Raw genomic sequence first — 27,340 nt, forward strand, 5'->3', positions numbered from 1 at the left:
TCAATTAAATCTCATTTATTGAAATATAAATCTTTGGAATGTACATGGTCATAATGTATAATAGCAAAAGAATAAAATCTGTTAAAGGGAATAACTACCTAACATTACGCATATTGTACCATAGAATATACTTCATTCCTCTCCTGCACAAGAACATTCACTCTACTGTCTCTTTAGGAATCATTTATCTTCCTTTTTCAGCATAGACACATTTTCAACGTCTATAAACACTCACACACACACAAAAAGCAGAATAATGAAATGCTATAACATATTCAAAAGAAGAGTTTTAAAAAAGTGCAACATTTTTTTATACATATATATCTCTCCTCCTGACGTGCCACAGTAGAGCGAGAAGATGGGGGCAGGCAGTGATACGCTGAAGTCTTGTTATACAATGATACACACTTACAACAAACAGTGATGTATAACATCAAAGTAAAGAAAATCTAAACAATGTGTCTCTAAAATGCTTCAAGACTACAGGATTTGGCTATGTGATTTTATCTACACTGTGATTTTTTTAATCGCTCTTGGTTGTGGGGGGGGGGGGGGGCATTTCCACTTGACAGGAACAACTTGGAGCAGAATCAGAGAAAACTGATAAAGGTACCGACTTTCAAACATAAGAAAGTGATTTCACTGATTCACAGTCACTGATTCACATGACTATACTGCAATACAAGCACAAGCTTCAAAGACTAGGTAAAAGCCATTTCATTTGGATCATCTTTTTTAAAAGATTAGCTTTGAATATCAGTAATGCCTCAGACTAACATAATAGTTACAAAATCAGAAAATTCTTTGCTTCAGTTTGGTAAAACCTTTGGCCACACATAAAGATGTTATAAATAGTGACATATTGGCAACTTATAAAGTTTGAAGTTACAAAAATATAATGCGACTCACAGGTCAAAACACAGTTGCCATTTTCTTCATTTAGGACTACATAATTTCCAAACTCAGTATTCACAAACAATATATCCCTTCTATCCAAATAGTACAAAAATAAAATTCAAACTGCCACACTTATTGAGACATTGACGATATCAGTTACATTAAACCAATATATCTTACGGGGTTTGTGCTGTTTAGTTGGTTTACTGCTCCTCAAATAACAAGAGGTTCTGTAAAAATGTGGGAGTTAAAGGAAAACAAAATAAAACAGGCCTCGGGTTGACTCGGTTACGCTGGTTTAAGTGTTGATAGTGGTTTTTTAGTAGTTCAGATGGATTCATCTGAAAGGTAGCAGTTGTGAAACCACTCAGGTCACTGAAATGCTTTTAACTGACATGCTTATATTGCTGATCAGAATGCCCGTCAAAATACAGATCATATAATTCACTGACACACACGAACAAACACATTACAAACATACAGAAATGATATACAGAAACAAATATTTTCTCCACTTCCCCAACTCATTGGTCTTAGCTCGATTAGTGTCACTTAACCACTTACTGAGCCTCATCAAGAGTGCTCATAAAGTCCTGTGGTGCACAGCTCATTCCTCCAGACCTGTAGAGGGCGATGTCTAATCCAAAAACATCAATGACATTCACGCATCAAAGTTTTTTTTCTTCTTCTGAAGACTCCATTAGAGTGTAGTGAGGAAAATATGATTGAAGGATGCAGTGAGAGATCCATGAACTTGTAATGAATCAGAGTAAAATTAGTCTGTAGATGTCTTTCTCTCTCTCTTTGCATCTTTCTCTTACAGGAAACTGTCCTCCACCAGGTCTCCTGACTCTGAGTCTAAGCACATCTCGTCCAGCAAGGTGATGTCCTCCAGGGTCTCTCCTTCACGCTTGGTCATGGAGCTGCTAGAGCCTGTCTCTATTGCGCTTTCATCCGACGTCTGAGAGCTACAGAGAAGAAGAAAGGACAGTTCAGTCATTCATATTGTACCGAGTAACCAAGAAAGTTTTTGAAAGTATGTCATAGGTATGACATTTTGTTGAAATGCAAAAAGAAAAAAGAAAAGAAAAAAGTAGGGATGCACCGATATGAAAATGTTGACCGATGACGTTAACCGATAATTCTTTAAATTTGAAATCTGATAACCGATATATTGGCCGATAAATGTAAATCCAAATGTTTATATAATTTTTGAGAGCTTGATTAAACAAAATTCTCACCATTAAAAGCCATGTCCCAAGCACTTCAACATAAATCAAACTAGTCTGGACCAGTGTAAATTTTAAAATAATTTTTTTAATGAATCCTATGGCCAACTTTCCTTACCAAAAAAAAGAAAAGAAAAAAGAAATTAAAATCATATTTAAGCAATTCAAAACCATTATGGTGAACAGTGTGCATCTGAAGTGTCCCAGCTGAAGGAAATAATATATTTTTTATTGGCTTTAAGATATCGACCAAATATTCTCATCGGACTGATAACGATAACATTAAAAATGAACATATTTCGGCCGATACGATATGGTGGCCAATATATCACGCATAAAAAAAATAACAATTGATGCTATGAGATTGTTAATAGCAAAAAAAAAAAATTATATAACTAATTGTGTCATCATTCTAATATGCTGATTTGGTGCTTATAAAATATTTCTTATTTTTATCAATATTGAAAACAGTTGTGCTGCTTAATATTATTTTTGAAATGATGATACATTTTCTTCCAGGTATTTTTTTTTTTTTTTTTTGAGAAATAGAAAGTTATGAAAAAAAAACAGCATTTATGTTAAACAGAGATCTTTTGTAACATTTAATTATTTTGGACATACACAACAGTTAAAATGTTTGGGGTCAGTAAGATTTGTTTTTTTAAAGAAATTAATACTTTTATTCACCAAGGATGCATTAAATTGATCAAAACTGCATCCCTTAATGCATCCTTGGTGAATAAAATTATTAATTTCTGTGGGATAAAAAAAAAATCTTTTGAACTGTTGTGTATGTCCAAAATCCAAAGAATCATTATTCTAACCTAATACCCCAAAGTGAGAATATAATGTCATTTGTGGGCAACCTGTGGCGGTTCCTCTTGCTGTAGTCTTCATTTGACAGTGGGTCGAGGTCCGGCAGAGGAATGATGTAACCGCTGTCAGAGCTGAGTCTTTGTTCATCAAAGCCGCTCTCGCGGTCCTTTAGTTTGCCCTGGTTCTTGTAGAGCACGCCCATGTACTCATCATCATTGTCAATACACTGCACCCGAGTCACAGCGGGGTGATCGCTCTTCAGGAAGTCATGATTCACACGTTCATAACACTGCACACCAAGAAAAGTTATAAATAACATTTGAATTTGTAAAAAATCATATTAAAATTATGTAATATAAACAATTATACAAATAAAACATAAACGTACAGATCTAAAAGAGTATTACAGCAATAACAAGTAGAAAAACAAGTTTATTGAATTGGATTTATGTGACATGAATATTGTAGTTAATCTCAAATTAAGCTTGCCGTTCTTTCTTATAATGCGTCGTACTGAAAATGAGGAAATGAGGGAGAAATTGAATCATTTCTGGTTGTTGTAAATAGCACTTCAACGCCACCATAAAAACTGCTCAACCCCGAAGTTCTGCCCCATTTCTGCAAGCGTTCTGTGGTTACTTGAGGGCTTACAGGCCAATTTACGAACCGCATTTCCCACCACACCCCTGCCCAAGGTGCTATAACAGGAGCTAGTTATTCCCTGGGCCATGTGACTCTGGGAAGCAGAGTTTTGAAGTACCACGTGTGGTGTCTGTTTAATAGAGCAATTATGGCTAGCTGGCGGACGCTAACTGTATGCTCCTGGTCATTAGCACTGCTGGGTTTCGCCAAGCTGGGGCGTTAACCAGCTGGAGCGCTGGTGTGCTAATCTCTGTTAGCGGTCTGGCAGTTTTGCCAATGATGACATAGCATAGCCAAGGCCTCAAAGCCCAGATTGACACACCACTGCATTTAAACTACAGGAAGTGGGAAGCCATTTCCACCATAGTTTTATCTGGGCAATTTATTAGGGCATGGTGGGACATATTATTATATATTTTTTTAGATTTCAATTTTAGTTTAGTTTGAGATAGTTTAACGGAGCATAAATACAGTAGATAGCATTTATTTCATTATTTATTTGGATATGACTATTGTAAATTGATATTTAATTTAGTTTCAGGGTAGATTTAATCCCTTATAACATTATTAATTAGTGTGGTGTCGTCGATGTTAGATTAACTCTACCCTAAACATTTCATGTAGAAGGCTATGGTTGCTATTTTTTGTATATATCAATCATATACTCCCTTCTTGTCTTATTTAGTGGTTCTTTTTTTGTCAAAATACATGGTTCAGATGTCTTGGAAGAGATAAATTACAACACCAGATATTTATATTTATTTTTATTTTATCCCTTTTTGTTCATATTTGTTCTTTTTTTTCAAAATCGTTATTATAGTAAAGAATATATATATATATATATATATATATATATATATATATATATTTAAAATAAAAACATATTCAAATCTTTTTTTTTTCAATTATATTATAATAATAGCACAAATATTTTAGTTTAAAAAATAATTAAATGGTTTAGGTAAATGACTAAAAATATTCTCTCCTAAAAATGATTTCATCCCAAATAAAACTGAGACCATTTGAGAGTGATAAATCTCAATCTAATGTCCATGTTGCAGGCTTACCCTCTTATATCCTGAGGGCAGCAGAGAGGTCACCGTATCACTCAGGCTGTGGAAAGACGGTCTCTTCTCTGGTTCACTGTTCCAACACTTCATCATAAGCTCATAGCTGCACATAGACAAACAACAGCACATTGGTCAGATATCTGCGGCAACCACAGCAAAGCAGTCACGCAAACTTCGAGATGGAACGTACACTTCACTGGAAGCATGCTCGGGTTTCGCCATTCGGTATCCACTCTTGATCTTGTTGTAGAAGCTGGAATCCACAACCATACCTGGATAAGGTGTCCCTCCTGCAGAAACGACAAAAACACATTATATACAGAGCATTTGTCACTTGTAAAATTTGTAAATAAATTCTAAAAAAAAAATATCTATGGTCATATTAATCATACCAAGAGAGAAGATCTCCCATAATAAGATGCCATAAGACCAGACGTCACTGAGTGTAGTGTACAGGTTATCAAAAATACTCTCAGGGGCCATCCACTTCACTGGAAGAAAAGTCTGTGTGTGAGAGACAAAAATACAAAGTATTAGAAGACGATTTTTCCAGCTTTTTTTTGCCAAAATAGGGCAATGTGAAAATATCCATAATCCAAGATGATTAATCAATAACACCATATAAGCACTAAGACATTTACTCACACTTCCTTTGGAGACATAGTTGTTATCGTGCATGATGTCTCTGGCCAGCCCGAAGTCACAGATCTTCACTATCTTCCCTTGAGACAGCAGGACATTACGTGCAGCCAAGTCTCTGTGTACACACTGTGTGAAACAGTGACAAATAGAAGTAAACAAGAGAGTGTGTTTGAAACAAAGAACCAAAAGAAAAACAGAATGTTTGATCACTATTTGACAGGTGAGGTTGAGACAGAGATGCACTTTTTCCTAAAATGTGAAGCGTTCAAAGACACAAGGAACCTTTACTTTAACAAATTTAACTATATAATCCCAAATTTCAAAGACCTGAATGAAATTTCTAAATTAAACTTTCTCCTGGGAGAAGGAGACAAAACTTTTCTTGCAGACCAATATGTACAAACATGACACAACCTGAGGGGCAGTGAGTGACCGACACACACACACACACACACACACACACACACACACACACACCAAGGATGCATTAAATTGCACTTTTGATCAATTTGATGTATCCTTAGTAAATAAAAATATTAATTTCTTTAAAAAAAATCTTAATGACCCCAAACATTTTAACTGTTAATGCTATTTAACATAAATGCCGTTCTATATATATATATATATATATATATATATATATATATAGTATTTCACACATAGGTCATGTACCCTTACAGCCCCATCAAAAGGCTCACTATACTGATATTATATTCTATATAATTTAGCATTATGTTAAGACATTTTTAAACCCTAAAGGATAAAGAGTCTCACCAAGGAGCACATACATACATACAGCACATACAGTATACATACATGAGGCCCATACAAATATTTATACAATTATTTTAAATGGCACACATTATATTCTTTCTATGAAAATGAAAATGATTTATCAGGATTTACCCGTTTTATAAATCGGTTTTATTTATCTTATTTTACAGTCCTAATATTTTCTATGTTTAACATAGAAATATATAGTTACCTAAGATTCCTCTAGAATGTTCTTAAGCAACCCCTTTCCTAACCTAACTCCTTTCCTCAACGCTCTCACTCTCTGTCTTTCTTCAAGGGTGGTCTAGAAAGTCCACCTTTGTGGGATGAGATTTAGTAAACCCTCTGTTGCCGAATTTTAAACAAGAGGTCTAATTAATAGTTGCTACAACATAACATGAAATGATAGCAGCAGCATCATTTTTACTGAGAGGTTTCAGTTTACCAGGGAAGTTCTGCAAACCCTCAATGTATTTTAACTATACAGCCACAGTGCATACAAGCAACCATTTTCTCAAAAATAGAAACCTACCATCAAGTCAACTCCTCCGCAAAAACATCCAGAATCACTATAATGTTACGTCTCAATGTTATGTCTAAACTGCATGAGCAAGATCAAAAGTGTTTTGCAGCAAATGTTTACAGACTAAACTGGCAGAGGCAGTTCTCCTGCAAAAACAGGATTTAACTTACGTTCTTAGAGGCCAAGAACTCCATCCCTCGAGCCACCTGATAGGTGAAGCTGAGGAGGTCCACTGTCGTCAGGCCTTCATTGGTGTCATCTGAGAGAAGGTTCTCAACTTCACCGTCTGTTATTCACACAAACATTTTAAATTGGAACTGAATGCTCAAATTGATTTTGTGTGTGTGTAAAGTCTGAGGAATGGCAGGCAGATGGATGCATTAAGACGTCTGTGCTACAATTACCATCTGTAATTGCAGGGTGCTAGGACTGTAGTGACATGGGTGGACCTCTCTCCTATCACTAGCTAAACATCGGTGTACTGTATATGTGTGTGTGTGTTTCCTACAACGACCAGCCAAGCCAAACCAGACCACAGCATGCCAAACCAAACCGGAGTACGTGCAGTAAACGAGGGATAGACAGAAAAATAAAGTGCCAAAAGAAAAAAAAAAATCAGAAGGATTAAGAATGAGAAAACAGAACAGGAAAAGGAAAGAGGAGGAGATGTGATTTATACTTAAAGGCATAGTTCAACCAAAAATAAATACTCTGTCATTATTTATTCACCGTCATGTTGTTCCAAACCTGCATGACATTCTTTTTCCCATAAAACACACAGGGAGAAAATGTTTTCATGCTCTTTTCAATGTAATTTCAATGTCATACAAGTCATACAACAGCTTTGTAAATTTGTCTATAGTCTAAAATTGAAGATGTTTTCACTGTTAATATTGATATGTGCTTCAGCTCTGCTTGGTACGAGTTAACGATTCGGCAATAAATATTTATGGAGTCTTTTCAGTGAATCAGTTGTACTTCAGAAGACTTGCAATAGTCATACATATGTACAGTATGTACAAATAGCTAGTGCAATATCACACAAGTCAGTCTTTATGATACTTCTATAGTCATTCTGAATAGACACATAGCTAACATATATTTAGAAAGCGTTCAAGACTCAGAATTACTCAGACTGTTATTAATATTAGGGCTGGGTATTGTTAGGTATTTCACAATTCGATTCGATTTCAATTCTTGAGGCTTCGATTCGATTCGATTCGATTCAATATTGACTTATTAGCTTCGATATCGATTCAATAATAAGTAAATACACAAGTAATTAAGTGCCTGAGTATATTTTTAAGTAATGTGCGCAGTTTTACCAATGTTAAAGAACAAATTGACCCCAGCATGTTTGTTTCCAGTCATGGTTTATTCAGCAGAATACAAATGTACAATATTGTATGTGTTAAATTCAAACAGAACTGTGACGAGCACTGTACAGTGCTTTAACAACACCTCTAAAGTGCAAGTAACTAAGTAGTAGAAAGTATATTTCTTTCTTCCTATACATTCAAGTTAAAAAAGAAATGTAAACAGAAGCACAAAATGTGCATACTCAAAAAAGTGCAATATTATATTCTAATTATAATTTTGTAAACAATAACACTTAATAGCTGATCACACAGGCCAATTCTAAGGGGGAAAAAATACTAACCTTTTTCCCTCTCAGAAGTTTATATCTCATAGACTTTATATCATGCATTTCTGACTTTATATCACGCAATTCTGACTTTATATCATGCATTTCTGACTTTATAACACCCAATTGCGACTTTATATCACGCAATTGTGACTTTATATCTCGCAATTCTGACTTTATATCTTGCAATTCTGAGAAATAAAGTCAGAATTGCGAGAGGTAAACTCCCAATTGTGAGAAAAAAAAAGTCAGAATTGTGAGATAAAAAGTCGCAATTACCTTTTTTATTTTCCATTCTGTGGCGGAAACAAGCTTCCATAGTTCCCGGCTTACAGTGGAATCCAAAATGAGCCCAAACGTCGGCTTTTAATGTTGGCGGTGCAGTCTTGAATCAGGCTTGAACGGAGTGAAGCTGCTGTCCGTCATCGCGCTGTTTTGCTAAGGGCTAAAGCGCGACTTGTACAACGCTGAACGCTCTCACTAGAGTGTAGCCCACAGCGCCGCCACTGGCCTGGATGGCTGAATCGATTCATAGGATTTGATGAATCGATATTGAATTGAGAAGCAAAAAATTGCAATGCATTGATGAATCGATATTTTTACCCAGCCCTAATTAATATGGAGGTATATACAATCAAAACTAAAACATAATAACAAATATTAAGTGTATATATATATATATATATATATATATATATATATTTAAATGGATAAAAATATGATGTGGCTGTGGTATAACAAATGTATAACCGCCATTAAAGTGAAGCCACAAATCTGAAGATTATATCTCTAAAACTGTGAATTTTATGAAGCATTTTCTAAGACCATGTCATGTGAGTTTTTAGAGAAGGTTGATAATATGTTAATAAAATATTTTATTGCCCTGTAAACATCTACTTATAGTCTATTTTCTATTGCCTGGCAAGGAGAACTGCGCCATTCATGTTCTATTGTTTTCCCTCGACAAAGCTTCCACACTTCTGTAGTTATGAGACTTAATCTTCATTATTCTTTTATCATATTCTTTTGTTTGTATTCAGCCATTATTAGCTTTTATTCTGGAATTACATGGCCTGTCTTGTAAGCTTGAAAGCTTCAGTTCTCATTCATTGTTCTTGGATGATGGGAAAAAAAAACAGAGGTTTTAAAATATCTGCTTTTGTGTTCCACAGAGGAATGAAAGTCATAGACGAAAGACGAAGAAGGAAGTCAACAACGTGAGAGTGAGGGTTAGTAAATTATGACCGAATATTAATTTTTGGGTGAACTATTCCTTTAAAAGATTTCTCTTACCAATTGACTGTCTGTAAGTGGGAGGATGGTCATAGTCTGATCTCTGGATGGGAGAGTATTTTGAAGCTTCACTCATTTCCAGCATGGGGACATATTGCATGGTGTCTGCTTGCTTCATGTCCATATAATCACCTTTCCCCTCAAAAGACAGGATGACGTAGCTGCACACACACATGAATACAGAAATAATAAGTCTGGGGAGAACATATGATATTGCTGTGTAAGGTCACTCTAGCCAAATGAAAACACTCACACCATCTGTATAGTTGGCCGTGCTAATGAATGATTAGATCATCTTATAGCAAAACAATCTGATGTGTAAAATAAGTGAATGTGCAGAGATCATCAATCTTCTCACTGTGGGTTTACAACATACGGCCAGAAACCACCAGTTTTCTTTTAAAGGTGACAAACTTCACTTTTGTTTTGTTCCAAAACCTTGTGAGCATTAAGCTGCCTCCTAAGATACCTAATTTTTGACAAATTAAGGCAGCCTGCATATATTCTGCTCATATCAGTGTTGTTATTGTTAAAGGGGCTATGTGTAGATTTTTACTTAAAAAATCTTTAGAATTCAGAATCTTTTAGACTTCATTTGTACATTCAGAGCCAACCATAATGTACACTTAGAGCCAACCAGAATGTACAATTAGAGTCAACCAGAATGTAAATTTGTACATTTAGAGCCAACCAGAATGACACCTTGACTGTCCACCACGGTTGCCTCTATCAACCTGTAAGCTCAAATGTGTGTGGAGGAGTCGGGTCCGAATTGGTGTGAAAATTCACAAAATGTAACGTCATGTGCGTTCTCGTTTACTTGGGCTTACATCCGTACAGCAGCCATTAGTAAGCATCAGCAATCGCTAGCAGTAGTGTTTCAAATGCGGACGGAAAGAAGCAACCAGCCTCAAGCACAATCCAGATACCCACGGAAACTCCTCTTAAGTAAAAAAATAAAATTAAAAAGCCTTATCTAGTGCAGCCAACGAGTGTGCGAGCGTATGCAGCGAGAACGAGCATTAGACCGGCTGCAGTTTCTCTAACGGCCACTGGTGTCAGTAACGGTAAGAAATTTCAGAAGTTTCGCAATGCTCCTTTAACTAAAAGTAAAACTATTAAAGATATTTTTCATTTGAATTATTTTCACTTTTCATTAATTCATTTTAGAGGTCATGAAAAATAATTTTCACACATGAATTGGCACCTCTGAGTCCAGACTTTAAATTCCTTGAAAGTCTTTGTGATGTGCTGGAGTAGACTTTATAGAGTGCTTGACTTGCGTTGTCAATACAAGACCTTAACCAAAAATGTATGCACTTCTTCAATAGGTTTCTGCTGTATATCTTATTCAACTACAGCGATCACTGGACATCTTTATCTATATTAGGGATTTCCTGGAACTTATTACTCATGAGACTTTTAGTCCTCCGGCGTTAAGTATGAATGAAACATAAATTACATGTGAGAGTTTAGACTCCATAATGCTCACATTGTACTATTTTGGGTAAAATAGAAGAAGAAATAAAGTTTTTATCCGAATGAGTACAATTTAGGACTAAAATTCCAGAGGGATATAAAAAACACAGAAAGGTGTCAGCGATTAACAGGTTAACGTAAAATTTCTGATTAACAAGTCATTTTTGCTGAATCCAAAAATCTTCCATACTGGCGAGTGACATGCTATGCTACATGCTACATCCAATTACATGCTTTTACGCTCGCTGTGCTTGCGTTTTAAGTGGCAACCAGCGTTAAGGTGCAATACCGCCCCCTACTGTATGTTGGGATGTTAACCAGAGACTGGCTCTGGATAATTGATGTGCCATATTATCATATGTGTGCTATTCATTTGAAATAATACGGTTATCGCCAAAACCTGTATATTGTAACAGCCCTAATTAACAAGATAAAGATATTTAATTTTTCAAATATCACAATTATCGTCAATACAGGTATATCAAGACACCTCTACTCTCTACCTCTTTAGGCTACTTGTCTTTTATCTCTCTCTTCTCACAAATATCTTCACTTACCCAATTAGACTGCAATCCTGACACCCCTAATCTTCAATCAGATTAAAGAGCTAAATAAAAACAATTCCTAACTTCACATTTTAACCTAATCAATAAATGTTTATTATGCAGCAAATCTTGTGTATGTGTTGTAATGAGTGTTGGCTAACCTCCTACTGCTCTCATCGGCAGGGTTGATGCCAAAGATGTCTAGATCTTTCTTGCCCTTTTCTGTGTGGCGGCTGAGAAAACCATCTCTGTTCTTATGCAGGTAATTCACCAGGTCTCCATAGAAACAATACTCTGTGATGATGTAGATTGGTCCTGAAAAGAGAAATGGACAAAGAGAAAGAGAAAGATTGGGAGCAGTGTTAATAAAACTGGTCTAATATTATCAGAGCCTTGTAAAATGTCTAAAAGCAGGAGGTTAAAGTTCTACAGTACATTGCACTTAACTCCACTTGTTAAAACACCACACACTTTAAAAACCCACAAACCAAGAAGACTCCACCCTAGAGACTGTCTGTTTATCTTTGTTATCTGTGTGTTTGTGCATTTTCACCTGATTTGGTGCACGCTCCCAGAAGATTGACGATGTTTAGGTGAGGGCCCAGGTGGGTCATAATTTTCAGCTCTGACATCAAAGCCTGTTTCTCACTGGAGCGTGCTGTTGCTGAGGAAGCAGTCATTTTACCAATTATTTTACCATATTGCCAACAAAAGTGAGCTTTTAAAATTATTAATCATCATAATTCATAAATGAAATATCGCTGTGTTTATCATCCTGCACATTTTATATATGCAAATCTGAACTACTAGTCAAACTTATCTTACGTTTAAGCATTTTTACAGCCACTTTCATCACAGGTTGAGAACGACTGAGTCCGTAAGCAGTGCCCTCCACCACTTTCCCAAACGCTCCTGAGCCCAGGACACGACCTGCAACACACACACACAAACTTTTCACTCATTTGCATAACCAGTGGATGCCACAGAAACATTATCTAGTGTAAGAGAGCATGCAAACCCAAAGCGCTTTTTGTAACTTTCAGTATTACCACAGTGGTTTCCTGTGCAAAACCATTTTGGATGTTTGAGTCAAAAACCTCAATCAGTCACCACACAAATCACCTAAATACAATCTGTGCAGTAGATTGTGATGTCAGATTACAAAACCACAATCCCATCAAGCACACGACCACAACAAAATGTCACTTAAAGATGGCTGAACAATAGTGAATCCACAAGACAAGATCATGGTGGACTGATTCACTACAACTGTGTCTCACCCAGAACAAGGCTATCTCGAGAGAACTCCCAGCGGGAATCATATGGAAGCTGCATGGGATCGACATAGATGTATTCGTGACCGTCCGGACTGACCGATTCAATCACACGCCATCTGATCTCATAACGTGGTTTCTGTAACACAGGTGCAGAAGGAGAGAGTGATGTGGTCAGGAACACAACTTACAGATACTGGAGTGCAGTTGAGAGGTGAGAAGTATCACTCACACACAAACAATGTGACATATGTTCAATTTACAATCTCATTTCAGCCCTCACAGAAGCTAACATGACTGTGTTGATGCATTATGCCTATTCATACCTCAAATGTGTGTGATTGACTACAAGAATGAATGTAAGAGAGTGGGGATTTGTGAATGTGTGCATCAGTGGGTAAATATTTGAAAAGGTATGCTAGTGGACGAATGTGGGACTGAGTGAAAGAGCAAATAGGTCCATCACCATTTAAAATTGTTTTTTATTGTTTTTTTTTATTGTTTTTGCTCTTATGCTCACCAGTGGTGCATTGATTTGATCAAAAATACAGTAAAAAAGTAATATTGTGAAACATTATTACAAACCTTTCTTATTGAATCTACATTAGAAAGTAATTTATTCCTTTGATGGCAGGTGTGCTGCTTAATATTTTTACGTAAACTGTAATACATTTTTGCTCAGGATTCTTGATAGATAGAAAGTTCAAAAGAACAGTCTTTATTTGAAACATAATCTTCTTTAACATTATGAATGTCTTTACTGTCACTTTTTATCAATGTAATGCATCCTTGCGGAATAAAAGTTAATTTCTTAAAAAGATTTTTTTCAGACGCAAACTATTGGTTGTGATTGGTAGTTTAAATATGAATGAATGAATAAGCATTTAAAAGGGTGAGTAAGTGAGTGGTTGAGTCAATGGGGTCAAAATTAACGAGTGCGAGCGTGTTTTATAGGCTATATGTCATGTTAGTCAGATGTATACTGCAACCTCGATGAGCAGATGAGCGTCTATTCATCAAGCCAACCCACCGCAAACTAACGCAAATCGTAAGTCGCAGACGCTTAACAAACAGTAATCTTCATTAAAAGCAAAGAAACAAAATGATCTTACCAGTTCTGTTAACGCTCTCATATAGCTGTCTTTGATTTTGAAATTAGCTGATGATCAATAAAATGCAGCTCATATGTGTTGCTTTCAATGACGTGCACTCCGCCGGAATTGAAGATCGGATTTATATGCGTTTTGCAAAAACACATTTATGTGGTCAGGTGTAAAAGGGAATCGTTTTGATAAATCAGATAGCTATCTGATCTGATAAAAATGGCCAGGTTTAAACAGCTAGTCCCAATGAGTCAGTGTAAGCAAATGAGTAAATGGGCAAATGATTGAGTAAATAAATGAGTGAGTGAATGAGTAGATGAATGAGCGAGTACCTGTTTCCAGATAATGAGCAGCACAATGAGTGAGATGACGACAATGACCAGCAGCACCAGAACAGCAGCAGCCACAGTGAGCTCTGAGTGCGGACCTGAACACACCAGCAGCAATGAGGAAGTGGAGGGTGGAAATATGAAAGGATATGGTACAAAACTGATCTATGAAAACACTTTTGTATGCTATGTTAATCAAGGTGCCCAGTGTGAGCCATTCATTTAAGCTGTAACTTAGTGAAGCGAAACCCCTGCCAACAGAAACTAGTGTAAACACATATGGATTTGTTTCTAAAAGCAGTGGACGGTCCACCTGAGAAATCTATCTCAGGAAAATGACATGGGGAGCCTGACAAGACAGGCACGAAATGAGGCCAACAGATGTTAGGACTACTGCAAGTAGCATTTGCTGAGTTTAAAGCACCATGATGAACAGATGACCACACACACAAACAGAGATGTTTCCTTCCTTACAATGAATGAAATTTCGACAAACAAAACTTCAGTGCAAATCTCCTCCCAGGAATTCATCCCTAAATAAACAATACACCTGTGATTCAAATAAGTTTCAAATCAGCTTAAACCTTTGTTTACCCTATGAATGCATGACAAACAGTGACACTGAGAGATTTATAGCACTTCAGGTGAATGGATTGGTTTAAAAAAATCAACTTTGTGGCTGTTAAAATAAGAAAAACAATCTCTGAAGAGACAAGAACAGGCTTCTTACCATTTGACACAAGTTTAACCTCCCGTGAAACAGCCCCCATGTCATTTCTGGCCATACAGCGCACAGCAATCGTGCTCTCAAGATGGTGGAAAATGATGTGACTCTCGATGTGGTTGTCCACATCCATTTGGAGTTCCACAGCGATGTCCGTAGAGTTGATCGGAAGCGGTATCCACTGGGAGGAATCGTTGGCACAGCTGGTGAAAGAAGGAAAAGTGAAGTCAGCATGTCATTATGGTGACTTAACTTTAAACTCTAGGGATGTGACTGTGTCACCAGTTTGGACTGCTTTTATAGAAGGAAAGAGTGAGAAATGATGATCAAATTAAGGAAGACAGAAATACCTGTATTCCAATAAATGTAGGGTATCAGAGTGAAACAAGAAGGAAGACTGCTTACTGTTTAATGTTTTTGCAGATATACCAGTCCACGTCCGGGACAGGGGAGCCGCCAACAGTACACACCACTTCCTGACCTGCAGCAGAGCCATGTTGGATGTCAATCAGGTCCACAATCACAGGGGGAACTGTAAGAGGAGACAGATTTTTACTTTCCTTGCCAACATTCTTACTGGCCCCACCACAATTTTTTTGGCAACAAAAATAAATTCATACTTTTATTCTGCAAAGATATCAAAATAATCAGAAATGACAGTAAAGACATTTATAATGTTACGGTAACACTTTATTGAAGGGGTGTGCATAAGACTGACATGACACCATAATGATATGCAAATATGACATTGTTTGAGATAAACCAATACATCATAACCTGCAGTGTCTTTGTCATGACAACCTGACAATACTTAGACACCACAACCTGTCATAAACATGACATAGCAGATTAATTATCAAACTTAAGAAACCACTTAGCTTTATGGGTTAACATTACATTAAACTGTCAGGTAGTTTGGTTTTGACACTGGCAGTCATGAGGCTATTATAACATTTTAATGACAAATTCAAATTGTAAAACTGTAGTTGAGGTCAAGAAAAATATTCATGACATGGTTATAATGGCCTCATGACAGCCAATATCAAAACCAACCACATGACAGTTTAATGTGATGTCAACCCATAAAGCTAAGTGGTTTCTTAAGTTTGATAATTAATCTGCTATGTCATGTTTATGACATATTTATGACAATTTATTTTGTCTTGGAAATGTCAAGTTGTCATTACCAAGACACTGACAGCTTTGATGTATTGATTTATGTCAAGTTGTCATTACAAAGACATCTCAAACAATGTTATATTTGCATTAAAAATGTCACAATTGAGCGAATGGCACTTAATGACAGTTGTTTTTCATGAAACCTCCTTCATATTCATGACATATGTAATGTCATGATTATGAAGGTGTCATGTCTTATTCAAGTAAAGTGTTACCGACAAGGGAAATTATACAAATATAGTATTTTTTTCAATTGAAACTAAGTATAATATAACTTCATGGAAGCTACAGTGTGACTTGATACACTTTTATTAACTTTATTTAAATACTTATGCAAAAAATTACTGATTTTTGTGATATTTCAGGAGACAAGTTTCATTAGTTTCCACTTAATATCTTGTGTATCCTTGAGCTGTATTTTTGAGCGTTGAATTGTGGTTAAATGTTTATTTAATACAAAGATCTCTTGGTTTCATCTGTCAGTTTCAAAAGCTAATTTTTAACATAATTAAGTACAATTAAATGGGTAAACTTGAGTAACATTTTTAAACATTACCCTTTTACTTTAACATGGTGTAATTATTTGCAGTCCTCTGTTTTGAACACACACAGAAGATGTAGCTACAGATTGCTTGACAAAGATCCTCCAGTTGACAACAAGAAAAACAAAAGCAAATATATGTAAAGAGTGCTGAAGAAAGATATAGAGGTGCATCGAGATAAATCAACAAGCAGAGGCAAAAGCAAACACATGTAAATGTAGGAGTGACAGAATCAACCTGTTTGTACAGAAAAAAAAGGTCCCACCTTTAACCTGAAGGTAGAAATTGTAGCTGGTAGTTAGGCTGCCTATTTCTGCCCTGATGGTATAGTTCCCACTGTCCTCTGCTTTAGCCCTGATCAGGGTCAACACAGCCTGGTAACTGAACAAACCACACAACAGCTTTAAATCAATACTTTTACAATATTTAAGCACAAATAAAATGTATAAATACAGCAATTTTAGTCACTTGTAATACAGAAGATGTAAGCATGCTACAGTGCTCAGATGAGGTTGGTGAGATGGAAGTTGTGGTCACCTGGTATCGCTGATTTCCAGGAGGATGGTGCTGATCTCTGCAGCAACGTCTCCCAGAACGGAACCGTCCTTTAACCATGTGACTTTAGGGGCGGGTAAAGACTCTATGTCCACCCTGAACTCTCGCACCTCATCCAGCCTAGTATTCTCCACTGGACCAATCAATGGGTTTATGTGCACAAACTCATGATCTGTACATAAGGGCAGATTAGGAATGCAAATTAATCACTGTCACGTATGTGTGAATCAGCCTTAAAGGGATACTTCACTTTTTTTGGAAATAGGCTCATTTTACCACTCCCCCAGAGTTAAACAGTTGGGTTTTACCGTTATTGAGTGTATTCAGCCGATTTTTTTGATTTTTAGAAGAATATCAGTAACCAGACAGTTTCTGGTCTCATTGACTTCCATAGTATATTTTTTTCCTACTATAGAAGTCAATGAGACCAGAAACTGTCTGGTTACTGATATTCTTCTAAATATCAGAAAATCGGCTGAATACACTCGAAAACGGTAAAACCCAACTGTTTAACTCTGGGGTAGTGGTAAAATGCCTATTTCCAAAAAAGGTGGAGTATCCCTTTAAAGCGTGTGTCTGTGTAAGTGTATATGTGATCTCTGTACCATAGACGGTAATAGTGAGCTCTTTGGTTTGGCTCTCGTTGCTGTTAATGTTAGTGATGGAGCAGGCGTAGACGCCGCTGTCTTTCGGTGAGGCATTAGTCACTCTCAGAGTATAATGGATCTCAAGATCTCGCTCACTCTCCTTCACGGTCTTTACTCCTCTATCCGCCTGAGAGAGAACGACAGAGGCAGAATATAAATGTACAAATATCAGATATATACGGTACAAATAAAAGTACAAATATACTTATTTTGAAATTGTATTATTTTATTTTATTTTATCTAGGTTAAACAAGATTTGTGGGAAGGTGGAGTATATATATATATTTTTTTTATTTATTTTTTAATTGTATTATTATTATTTTGGAGATGTTTTTCTTACCAGTTTCCCAGGGTATTTCCAGTGATCCTCCAACATCATGCTGCCTCTGGCCACACAGTCAACAGTGATTGTCTCACCCGCCAGCAGAGCCTTCTTCTCCGCTCGTAGCTCAACCCTCAAATCAGACCCTCCTGAGAAACAAGTGAAATTCAGTTGGTTTAATGCATATATATATGGAATAGTTTAAGTTTTAGTCATTGAATATGGCAATTTTAATGTATTTGGTCTCTGCAGAGTAGAAGCCTACTAGGACTAGATCTGCTGCGCTGCTGCTGCTATAGATTATTGTTGCAAGTATGGACAAAAACCTTGAATACAAAAATTTTCCTCTTTTCCAATTTTTCTTCACAAGTAAAATCTTGTTTTGAAGTTATTTGGATTAAGAATATCTCGATTTTTTAAAACTATAAATTAAACTGACCTGTCCAGCCATGAACGATGTACTGTGTGCTGTCATAATTCTGTCCATTAATGAGGGCTCTGCAGACATACGTGCCAGCGCTGAAGAGGCCAACGAAACCTCTCTTGCTGTCATAGGCACTGGGCAGAACCTGATTGGTCTCAATGTGAATCAGAGAGACGCTGGCGTCGGGGTCTGTCACACGGCAGGGAATCTCCATTTCATCATGACTCAAAACGTGGTTTTCGAAAGGTGTCATGGATGGTACAAACGGCGTTTGTGGGTCTGTGTGCGTTGATGGATAAAAATGTTTGAAGGGAAGAAATTCAATGTCAGTTCACCATCTTTTCAAACAACTTCACTGCAACAATCCAGCTTGTAAAATAAGAGGGGGGAAAGCCTAGCTACCTGGCACATAGATGTAGATGGTGGTCTCCTCAGTGTTGTTGCTGAAGTCATAGATGCAGCTGTATTTTCCTGTGTGAGCAGCTGTCGCATTGCCAACAGTCACAGTAGAGATGAAGAGTCCTTTCTTTTCAGAGTTGGTCTGATCATGAAGATTAACAGGGCTGTCCCAAGTGAGCTCGGCCTGACCTCGACATGTGAGTCTGAAAGTTGAGTGGAGAGACACCTCCATGCTCTCCCTCTGGGGCCACATCACTGGAGCCAGCACTGACTGTGGCAGCTCAGGGTATACGGCTGTACAACAAAAAAAACACTTTGATCATGAAATGAACAAGTATTTGATTTTCTCATATACATCTGATGCATACCAATGCTTTAGATTTGGGTTTCTGAATCAATGCAGGCACTTCATTCATAGTTCGGCTGTTTTATATAATCATACCCTCAACCAGCAGTTTGAATGAAAATCTTGAAGTCCTGGAGCCAGTCGACGCAACAACCTCATAGATGCCACTGTCCTCTTCTATGGGATGCCGGAAGACCAGAATATTCTCATATCTTCATAAGAAAAAGACGTGGTATTATGTAACTGGTGGCAAAGCTTTGTTAACAAAGGTAATTTATTAGGTATTATGAACTAACCATACATTTACAGCATTTATCAATCTAACTCAATGTTAATTTGTACATATATTTATAACATTTCAAGTTGCATGAATAGTTAAAAATTACCTTAAGCTGAAATTACAGTAAATTACAATTTATTTATGTAGGTAAATGTTTTTAAATATAAAAGTTTTATAGTATTTTTTAATGTATAAAAAATACATCCCTACAATATTTATTTATTTATTTATCAGTATTTTATGTTAATTTTTAAATATATAAAAAAAATACTTTTTTAAGCATTTATTTATTTAGGTTAATAAAAAGTGTTCCCATAAAACCCATTTTGTGAGCAATTTTGTGAAATTCTACCTGAGGCCACCCAGATGAGTGGTCTTGGTGGAGATGTAGCGGTCATCCAGCTGAAGGCCATCTTTAAACCACCTGACCTTTGGCTCAGGGTCAGCATCAATGTAAATGGTGAACTCTTTTTCCTCCAGAAGAGACGCAACTTCCGCTGGCCCAATACCATTAGATATTACTTCCACAAAAGAGCTCTCTACGGAAGGAAAGAAAGAAAGAAAGAAAGAAAGAAAGAAAGAAAGAAAGAAAGAAAGAAAGAAAGAAAGAAAGAAAGAAAGAAAGAAAGAAAGAAAGAAAGAAAGAAAGAAAGAAAGAAAGAAAGAAAGAAAGAAAGAAAGAAAGAAAGAAAGAAAGAAAGAAAGAAGATTGATGACTGTCTACCCCACATCTGTTCATCCCATCTCCGTTTACTGGTTTTAATGGTGAAAGCAGGGGTGTGCAGAATCTAATTGAGAAAGGGAAGTACATACCGTGGACTGTGATCCACAGGCTGCTGGATTTGGTTTGTCCATTGATCTGGTTGGTTACAGAACACTCGTAGCGTCCAGTGTCTGCCACAGAGGATTTTGGTATGTTGAGGATGTACTGAACCTTGTCTGGGAAAGCTAACTTTATCGGAACAGCCTCTCTGGCCTGAATAGTGAGAGACAGAGGAGAGAAAATAAAGAGCAATATTACACACATTGTGTTTACTGTGCACATGTGGAATTATAATAGATACTGAAATAGTTGCAGATTTAAAAAAAAAATGTTCCTTCTGTAATCTATTTAACCTACTCCATTTATATCAGTCTTTTCTTTGCAAAGATGCACTTTAGCCTCTGTAACACATATTCTCTTCCAGGACTAGTCTGTGCCCATATTTCAGTGCAGCCTGCTGGAGATAAATCAGCTCTCCGCAAGTCTTTTAAAGGGCTGCAATCAGACAAGCAGCAAACTCATCATAAACAACCCAGCAGAAGCAGCAGTCCAGCATAGCTCCAGACCAGACAAGGACTTGGAACTTCTCTACACAATTCCACACTGCTTTCAAAAACCAATGTCTCTTATTTTACTGTAAAGATAATGCTTCTGACAGACTCATCTATAACAAACATAGATGGTGAGCTACATCACACTGAAATATAAACACATATATCTCCCACAAGCGCTCAACTAACTAACTAATTTTGATTGGAACTCACTTTCACCACCAAGTAAAACAAAAATGACATCAAATGAAGCTAAAACATTTGTTTCGAACTTTCTTTCATCATCATTCTCTCTCTCTCTCTCTCTCTCTCTCTCTCTCTCTCTCTCTCTCTCTCTCACACACACACACACACACACACACACACACACACAATTACTAAAAACAAAAATAAACACATTTTGATTAAGAACTCACATTAAACACACAAAAATATTACAAACATTCCCACATGGAACATGATAGATAGATAGATAGATAGATAGATAGATAGATAGATAGATAGATAGATAGATAGATAGATAGATAGATAGATAGATAGATAGATAGATAGATAGATAGATAGATAGATAGATAGATAGATAGATAGATAGATAGATAGATAGATAGATAGATAGATAGATAGATAGATAGATAGATAGATAGATAGATAGATAGATAGATAGATAGATAGATAGATAGATAGATAGATAGATAGATAGATAGATAGATAGATAGATAGATAGATAGATAGATAGATAGATAGATAGATAGATAGATAGATAGATAGATAGATTCCCACACAAGACCAGTGAAAAACACACATCTGCCCTGAACACACACAGGGCGTGCAGGTCACAGGTCAAAGTACACAGTAAATTAGTGTCATTCCTTTCCTTTGAGGTTTTACCTTCACTTTTTTAAGATTCAATTTTTGCATTTTGTACTACTTTAACATAAAGAGTGAAGGAATACTACACCAGAAAACACCTCTGCATCACATCAGAAGTCTTCAGTTCTAGAGTTTTAGAGGAGCCAGTTTTGCATATATTAGGGAAGTGCAAAAGAGAGAGAGAGAGAGAGAGAGAGAGAGAGAGAGAGAGAGAGAGAGAGAGAGAGAGAGAGAGAGAGAGAGAGAGAGAGAGAGAACGATTTTTGGTTGAGGTTCTTGCCTGGTTTTGGGGATGCAGCCACTGCTGGTGGAAAGCCTTTCCAGGAGGAGTCTCACAGGTGAGATTGACAGCATCCCCCTCTTTCACAGAATCCATACTGGCTCTTAGCTGCATGCTGAAGCCCTGCTGTTCTTCCTCGTTCTCATGCTGTTTATCATCTTCGTCATCTTCAATACAATCGGAATCATTCAATAAACAAATGCTATTATAAAACTCATTTTTGTCTTCTATTAATAATAACAACGTGTGAGTAAAAACAGGACCAGTTACTTGATGCAAGGACTTAAACTTAGTTCAAGACCAATGCAGAAACACCCAACCATTTTATCAATCATTTCGACTTATTCCTGTACAAATTCCTTATGCATGGCCTTCGACAGCCACTAAATGTTCTTCTCATTAATAATGTGAGGTGTGTGATGATCCAAAATGAAGCAAGTGTAAGTAATCTCACACCTGCAGCCCACCCCACCTCAAAACGTCATCATCTCTTCATCAACAAGAATTTGTAATCTCCCTTGGTACTCATGTAATATCAAAGCTATGACCTAATGTTTCACTTTATGGTCCATTATACAATAGCACTTTAGATATTCTACTTTGCAACTGTCAATGATCAGTCATCATTAGAGTGTTAGTATAAACTTGTCCGCTTAATATCTGCTAAAGCTTTATTTTGATGCCCCCCAACAGACATTCTACTGACTGTAAGTAACTTTGCAAGTACATGTCAACTCATTGTACTTACCCTGATCTAACAGTCTACTAATCAGAGGGTGAACTGATTTTACCAAGTACAACATGTTCCTGGATCAACTTCTTTGTTGATCCTGGAAAACATTCCAGTCAACCAATCAGATTTGAGGGACAAGTTTACAGTTTATGTCAAGTTTAGGCTTTCAATCGGTGCTTCTACGTCATTGTTATATTCACACATAATTTCACTCTGATTTTAGGGGAATGTAATGGGTAGGGCTAGGTTTAGAGGTAGGGATAGGGTTAGGACTAAATTTCCAGGCAGGAATGTTGTTCCAGGATCAACAAAAAATGTTGATCCAGGAGCATGTCTTACTTGGCAATATCACAGTGACCCTAATTAAGAGTTAGCTGACATAGTTGCAAATTAGAGAGAAATACATGAAGTTGCGAAGTTACGCTGCATGTGAAAAAAGATTGGTGCCTTACATTTTTAAGTAGTCTATAATCAACTTATATATTTAAGTCATTTCAACTTAAATTACATCGAACTGACTTTAAAAAAAAATTAGTTGAATCTTAGCCAACAGTATATTACCTATTAAACAACCTAGCTAATGAGTTAATGCAACGTAAAAAAAATGTTGTCATAACTTATTACTCATATATTTTTTTTAGAATGTCTTAAGTGGCCTATCGAAATAAGTTGTAGCCTAATCTAAACACTCTGAATGTTTAATTATTTGGAGTGAATGAATTACCCGTCACAGTATAAACGCTGCTCCTCACTTCTTTGCCATTCACGCTCGTCTCGCAAACGTATTGACCTGGTGATATTATGCCGATAAAGCCGATCTTGTGGTCGTAAAACAGAGAAACCTCATCCCCACTCTGCAGGTCTCTGAGAATCACTTGAGAATGTGGGTTTGTAGCGAGACATGGGATAATTATGCCCATCTCATTTGTGTCAACAACAGGTTCAGACACGAATGGAACCTCAGGATCTGGGGAACAAGAGGTGAGTCAAAAACAAATGTGCTAACAATTTTTAGGCTATTGAGTAGCTTAGATATGAACAATAACGTACCTGGAACAAAAACGTAGATATCAGCGTATTTTTCGGGATGATCCACATATTCGCAGGCATAGAGACGTGTGTTTAATGCCTCAACATCAGTGATCACCAAAGTACTGTGATTAAACCCGGAATGCATTTCGCTGTTGTCCGGTAATGGCTCGGCCCATCTCACTCTGCTTTCTCCAGAGCATGTGATGTTGAACTCCGAATGAGGTGTCAGAATAAATTCTTTTTTATCTGAATTAATGACCGGCCAAGGTTTTGAAACATCTGGAAATATTTAATGTATTGAATAAATTATACTGTAGCTTAAATAGCATGCATATATATATGAAAAAATAGCATTAATAAAAAAAAACGTATTGTACATTATACATTTTGATTAATACTATTTTTTATTTTATTTATTTTTTTATTTTAATAATATAAAAAAGGGTTCTTTTATATATATATATGTTTTTTTATTATTCCACATACCTGAAAATGCCCCTAGTAAGACAATCCCCAAAACGAGATGTGTCTCCAGGAATCCCATGGTCACTTTGATTGTGCTCAGCTGAAAGGGAAATGTTACGATTTTAAATATTTTAAGAAAATATTAAAATTATACATATAACTTTTTATTATTTTTTTCAGTTCTGGGTATGATCACTTGTTGTTTATCCAATGTAAAAAAAATGAACCTCTATTAGCTCAGGTAGCCTGAATCATCGGAAGCAGAAAGTTTTAGAAAGGTTCAGTGCCAACATATAAAATGTCTTTAAGAGTCTGGACGCTGTTCAGTCAGTACTGAGGCCAGACTCTGTCGGGGGGAGCGCTTGGATAGATCGGTTCAGCTTCAGCTTTTTGACCAGCAGGTGGAGACACAGAACTTCATATTTCCCCCGAGTAGAAGCAACAGATACGAGGTTCCAAAAATTACGAACAGATTTTGACTTTTAACATCCTAAACCATACGCATACCTTAAAATATATAAGACATAGCTCATATGGACAAATCTCAGTATTAAGAATGGTTTATCTTTGTAGCCGCGGGAGTTATAAGTGGTTGACGGTTTTATTTATTTAAAATATATCTTTTTCGATAGATTTGATCTATCTAAATTAATATGCAATTAAATTTGGCCATGTGAAATAACATTTATATTCAAATGTTGTACGAACTCTAGTTAAGACTAAAGTGCGTAAACAAGATTACAGTGCTGAAGCACACATTGCTGCATTCTGTTATGTTCCTGTGATTCCAAATGTCCCGTCACTGGTCTTAAAAGCTTGCCTTGCCGCGTTTCTAATCAGACATTCCACGCGCGCGTGTTTTATCTCTGTCTGTCTAATCCTCAGACCCCTGGGTTCCATCAGCGCTTCAGAACACAGCCAGTGTCACTCAATCTGAAGTGCTCAGCTCTTTTATTGACAAATTTAATTTATCCTAACAAAATGCACCCATTTAATTGGTTCTCTGTAAAATAATAATACTAAATCAAGGTAAATTATTGATGAAAGCATATCCTGTTCGTTAAAACTTTTGTGAAAAAATATACCGCAAGGTCTAGCCTACTTCAAAGTGAAGGGGGGAACTCTTTTCTTTTTTTCCTTCTTCTTCTTTTTTTTTCTTTCTTTTTTTACAGCCCAGAGAAGACTGAAGCTCTGCCATTTGCTCATATCAGCCCCACTCAAACAAATTATCCTTGGTGAATCCGGGGGTGTTGAGTAAGACTGTAATTAGTCGACCCCTTTCTGTGCCGCAATTTGGGAATCAATTGGATTGCCGTGGGAATCAATTCTGGAATGGCAGACGGGTGCTCTTTTGGTACCGCTCATCTATCCAGCGGTGTCTGAAAGCACTTTTCTCCGCTAACCCCCCATCACCAGGCGCCCACACACAGATGCGCAACTGGCTGCCAAACACACCCGATCCGCTGCGCTTGACACTCTTGGGCAACAGCTGAGCGAGGGGTGCCATCCAACACCCGGTTTCTTCACGCGTAAAAACGATTTCCATGGGAATACAAGAAAGCGCTCTAAAGATAGCCTGGTGAGGTGAAGTCTCATAGAGCAGTTGTAATCGCTTCTTTTAATTCATCCAGTTACAGCCTTATTTTAGTCAAAGCGGTATCCTTGGTAAATACTACCTAACTTGCATTAAGTTAATCCAGATGTGAGAGAAGTTCCCCATTCATGTAGATTCATCATCGACGCGGAACTCAGCTCAGAAGGCGGCAAAGAAGTTTTTCTAAACTCCTCAACGGTCGTACTTTGACTTCATCGCTCCGCAATAAATAAATATCCATCCCACTGACTAATCCAAAGAAGGGTATTCCAGAATGGTCATCCCATTTCAATTTTGATGGATAAACAAGGCTCAAAATCCAGTCTGAAATGTGTTTGCCATTAGATGCCAGAGCTGCGCCTCTCCAAGGGCTGAGACACCCCCAGCTGCGCGCCTGTGGCTCCAACTGAGATCCAGCAGAACCAGGCTTTGACTTTACGAGTGATAACGCGGTTCCTTGTGGGGAAACAAGTATATATCCTCCTCGATGGTGTCCAGAATCAAAGTGAAAAATCCGTTTATTTTTTTTTTCTGAGCTGAAAACGAATGATTGACTTCTCCATTGTGAGCGTTTATGAAAAAAATATTAACATCTACTTATCATTTAAAAGTAAAATAATTCAGTGAGTTAATATAGGACTCATTTATATATATATATATATATATATATATTGTTTTGTTTATTTTTTACTAGTCGTCTCAGAAATTGAGGAAACGAGGTAAATTAAAAATGCAATTGTTAAAAAAAAGAAATAAAAGAACAGCTTTAATTAGTCTAATCCTGAATAAGTGCAATTGTGCTCAAAGGTCTGGTGGAAACTTTGCATGAAAGAAAATGCAAAAGAAACTAATTAAACTAATTAAAACATACAATACCTTTTTAATCCCTTTTGGTTGTTCCCTTTGATAAAAAAGAACAGCCAAAATGAATGGCAAAGCTCTTGTAAAATACTCTAATCAGCCCAAGGGTCCTCAGTTGTAAAGCAGTAGTAATCCTCTCCCTTATGCTGTGCACCTCCGTCCTGCACCACGGCCACTCACACAAATGCGCCTCTGCAAAAGCAACCTGTAATTGATTCAATGTTACAGTCCATCCTTCCCAGAGAACTAATCATCTGGCTCAAAGTAAATAACTCTCAGGAAACGGTCCCTCCTCTCTCCCGCTGCCCCCAGGCGTCCCTGTCAAAATAAGAGTCCGTGTTTTCACACTGCGGCTCCGAAGAGGAGTCAGATTACTCCGTGCTCTGCAGTTCTGAAGGAGGTGCATATGAAAAGAGGTTGAGCAGGGAAGAAAAGGACCATATGTTTTTTGTAAGTCTAAGAGGGGGCCCTTTTGGAATAAAGGGATCTTTTTTGGGCGGACAATGAAGTCA

At 36.9% G+C, this 27,340-nt stretch overlaps 1 protein-coding gene across 1 annotated transcript; it reads right to left on the reverse strand.

Moving 5' to 3' along the window:
* On the reverse strand, window positions 1-27,077 carry pdgfra (platelet-derived growth factor receptor, alpha polypeptide). Its single transcript, XM_039692599.2, has 29 exons — window positions 26,844-27,077; window positions 24,395-24,473; window positions 23,927-24,187; window positions 23,601-23,843; window positions 22,144-22,310; window positions 20,493-20,655; window positions 20,032-20,218; window positions 19,496-19,611; window positions 19,057-19,347; window positions 18,670-18,933; window positions 18,249-18,379; window positions 17,867-18,035; window positions 17,244-17,433; window positions 16,972-17,087; window positions 15,391-15,517; window positions 14,992-15,188; window positions 14,265-14,359; window positions 12,836-12,968; window positions 12,381-12,485; window positions 12,109-12,219; window positions 11,717-11,870; window positions 9,532-9,692; window positions 6,764-6,879; window positions 5,300-5,422; window positions 5,047-5,158; window positions 4,845-4,944; window positions 4,652-4,757; window positions 2,993-3,231; window positions 1-1,865 (listed from the first exon to the last, which is right to left on the reverse strand). The coding sequence occupies exons 2-29, from the start codon at window positions 24,450-24,452 to the stop codon at window positions 1,715-1,717; spliced, it is 4,386 nt and encodes a 1,461-aa protein (XP_039548533.2). The 5' UTR covers window positions 24,453-24,473; window positions 26,844-27,077; the 3' UTR covers window positions 1-1,714.
* Window positions 27,078-27,340: the final 263 nt, after the last annotated feature.

The sequence above is a fragment of the Pimephales promelas genome, chromosome 13 (genome assembly GCF_988280905.1).
Source record: "Pimephales promelas chromosome 13, fPimPro1.hap1.1, whole genome shotgun sequence".
Taxonomy (NCBI): domain Eukaryota; kingdom Metazoa; phylum Chordata; class Actinopteri; order Cypriniformes; family Leuciscidae; genus Pimephales; species Pimephales promelas.

What these genes read in the sequence shown, in the direction of transcription:
- pdgfra (XM_039692599.2), bottom strand. Translation starts at nt 24,452, where the DNA reads ATGGGATTCCTGGAGACACATCTCGTTTTGGGGATTGTCTTACTAGGG. An exon ending in GGCTGCATCCCCAAAACCAG is followed by an intron (nt 20,656 to 22,143) that starts GCAAGAACCTCA and finishes CTCACTATTCAG; the next exon opens with GCCAGAGAGGCTGTTCCGAT. An exon ending in TTTCTACCTTCAGGTTAAAG is followed by an intron (nt 15,518 to 16,971) that starts GTGGGACCTTTT and finishes CTCCTCTTACAG; the next exon opens with TTCCCCCTGTGATTGTGGAC.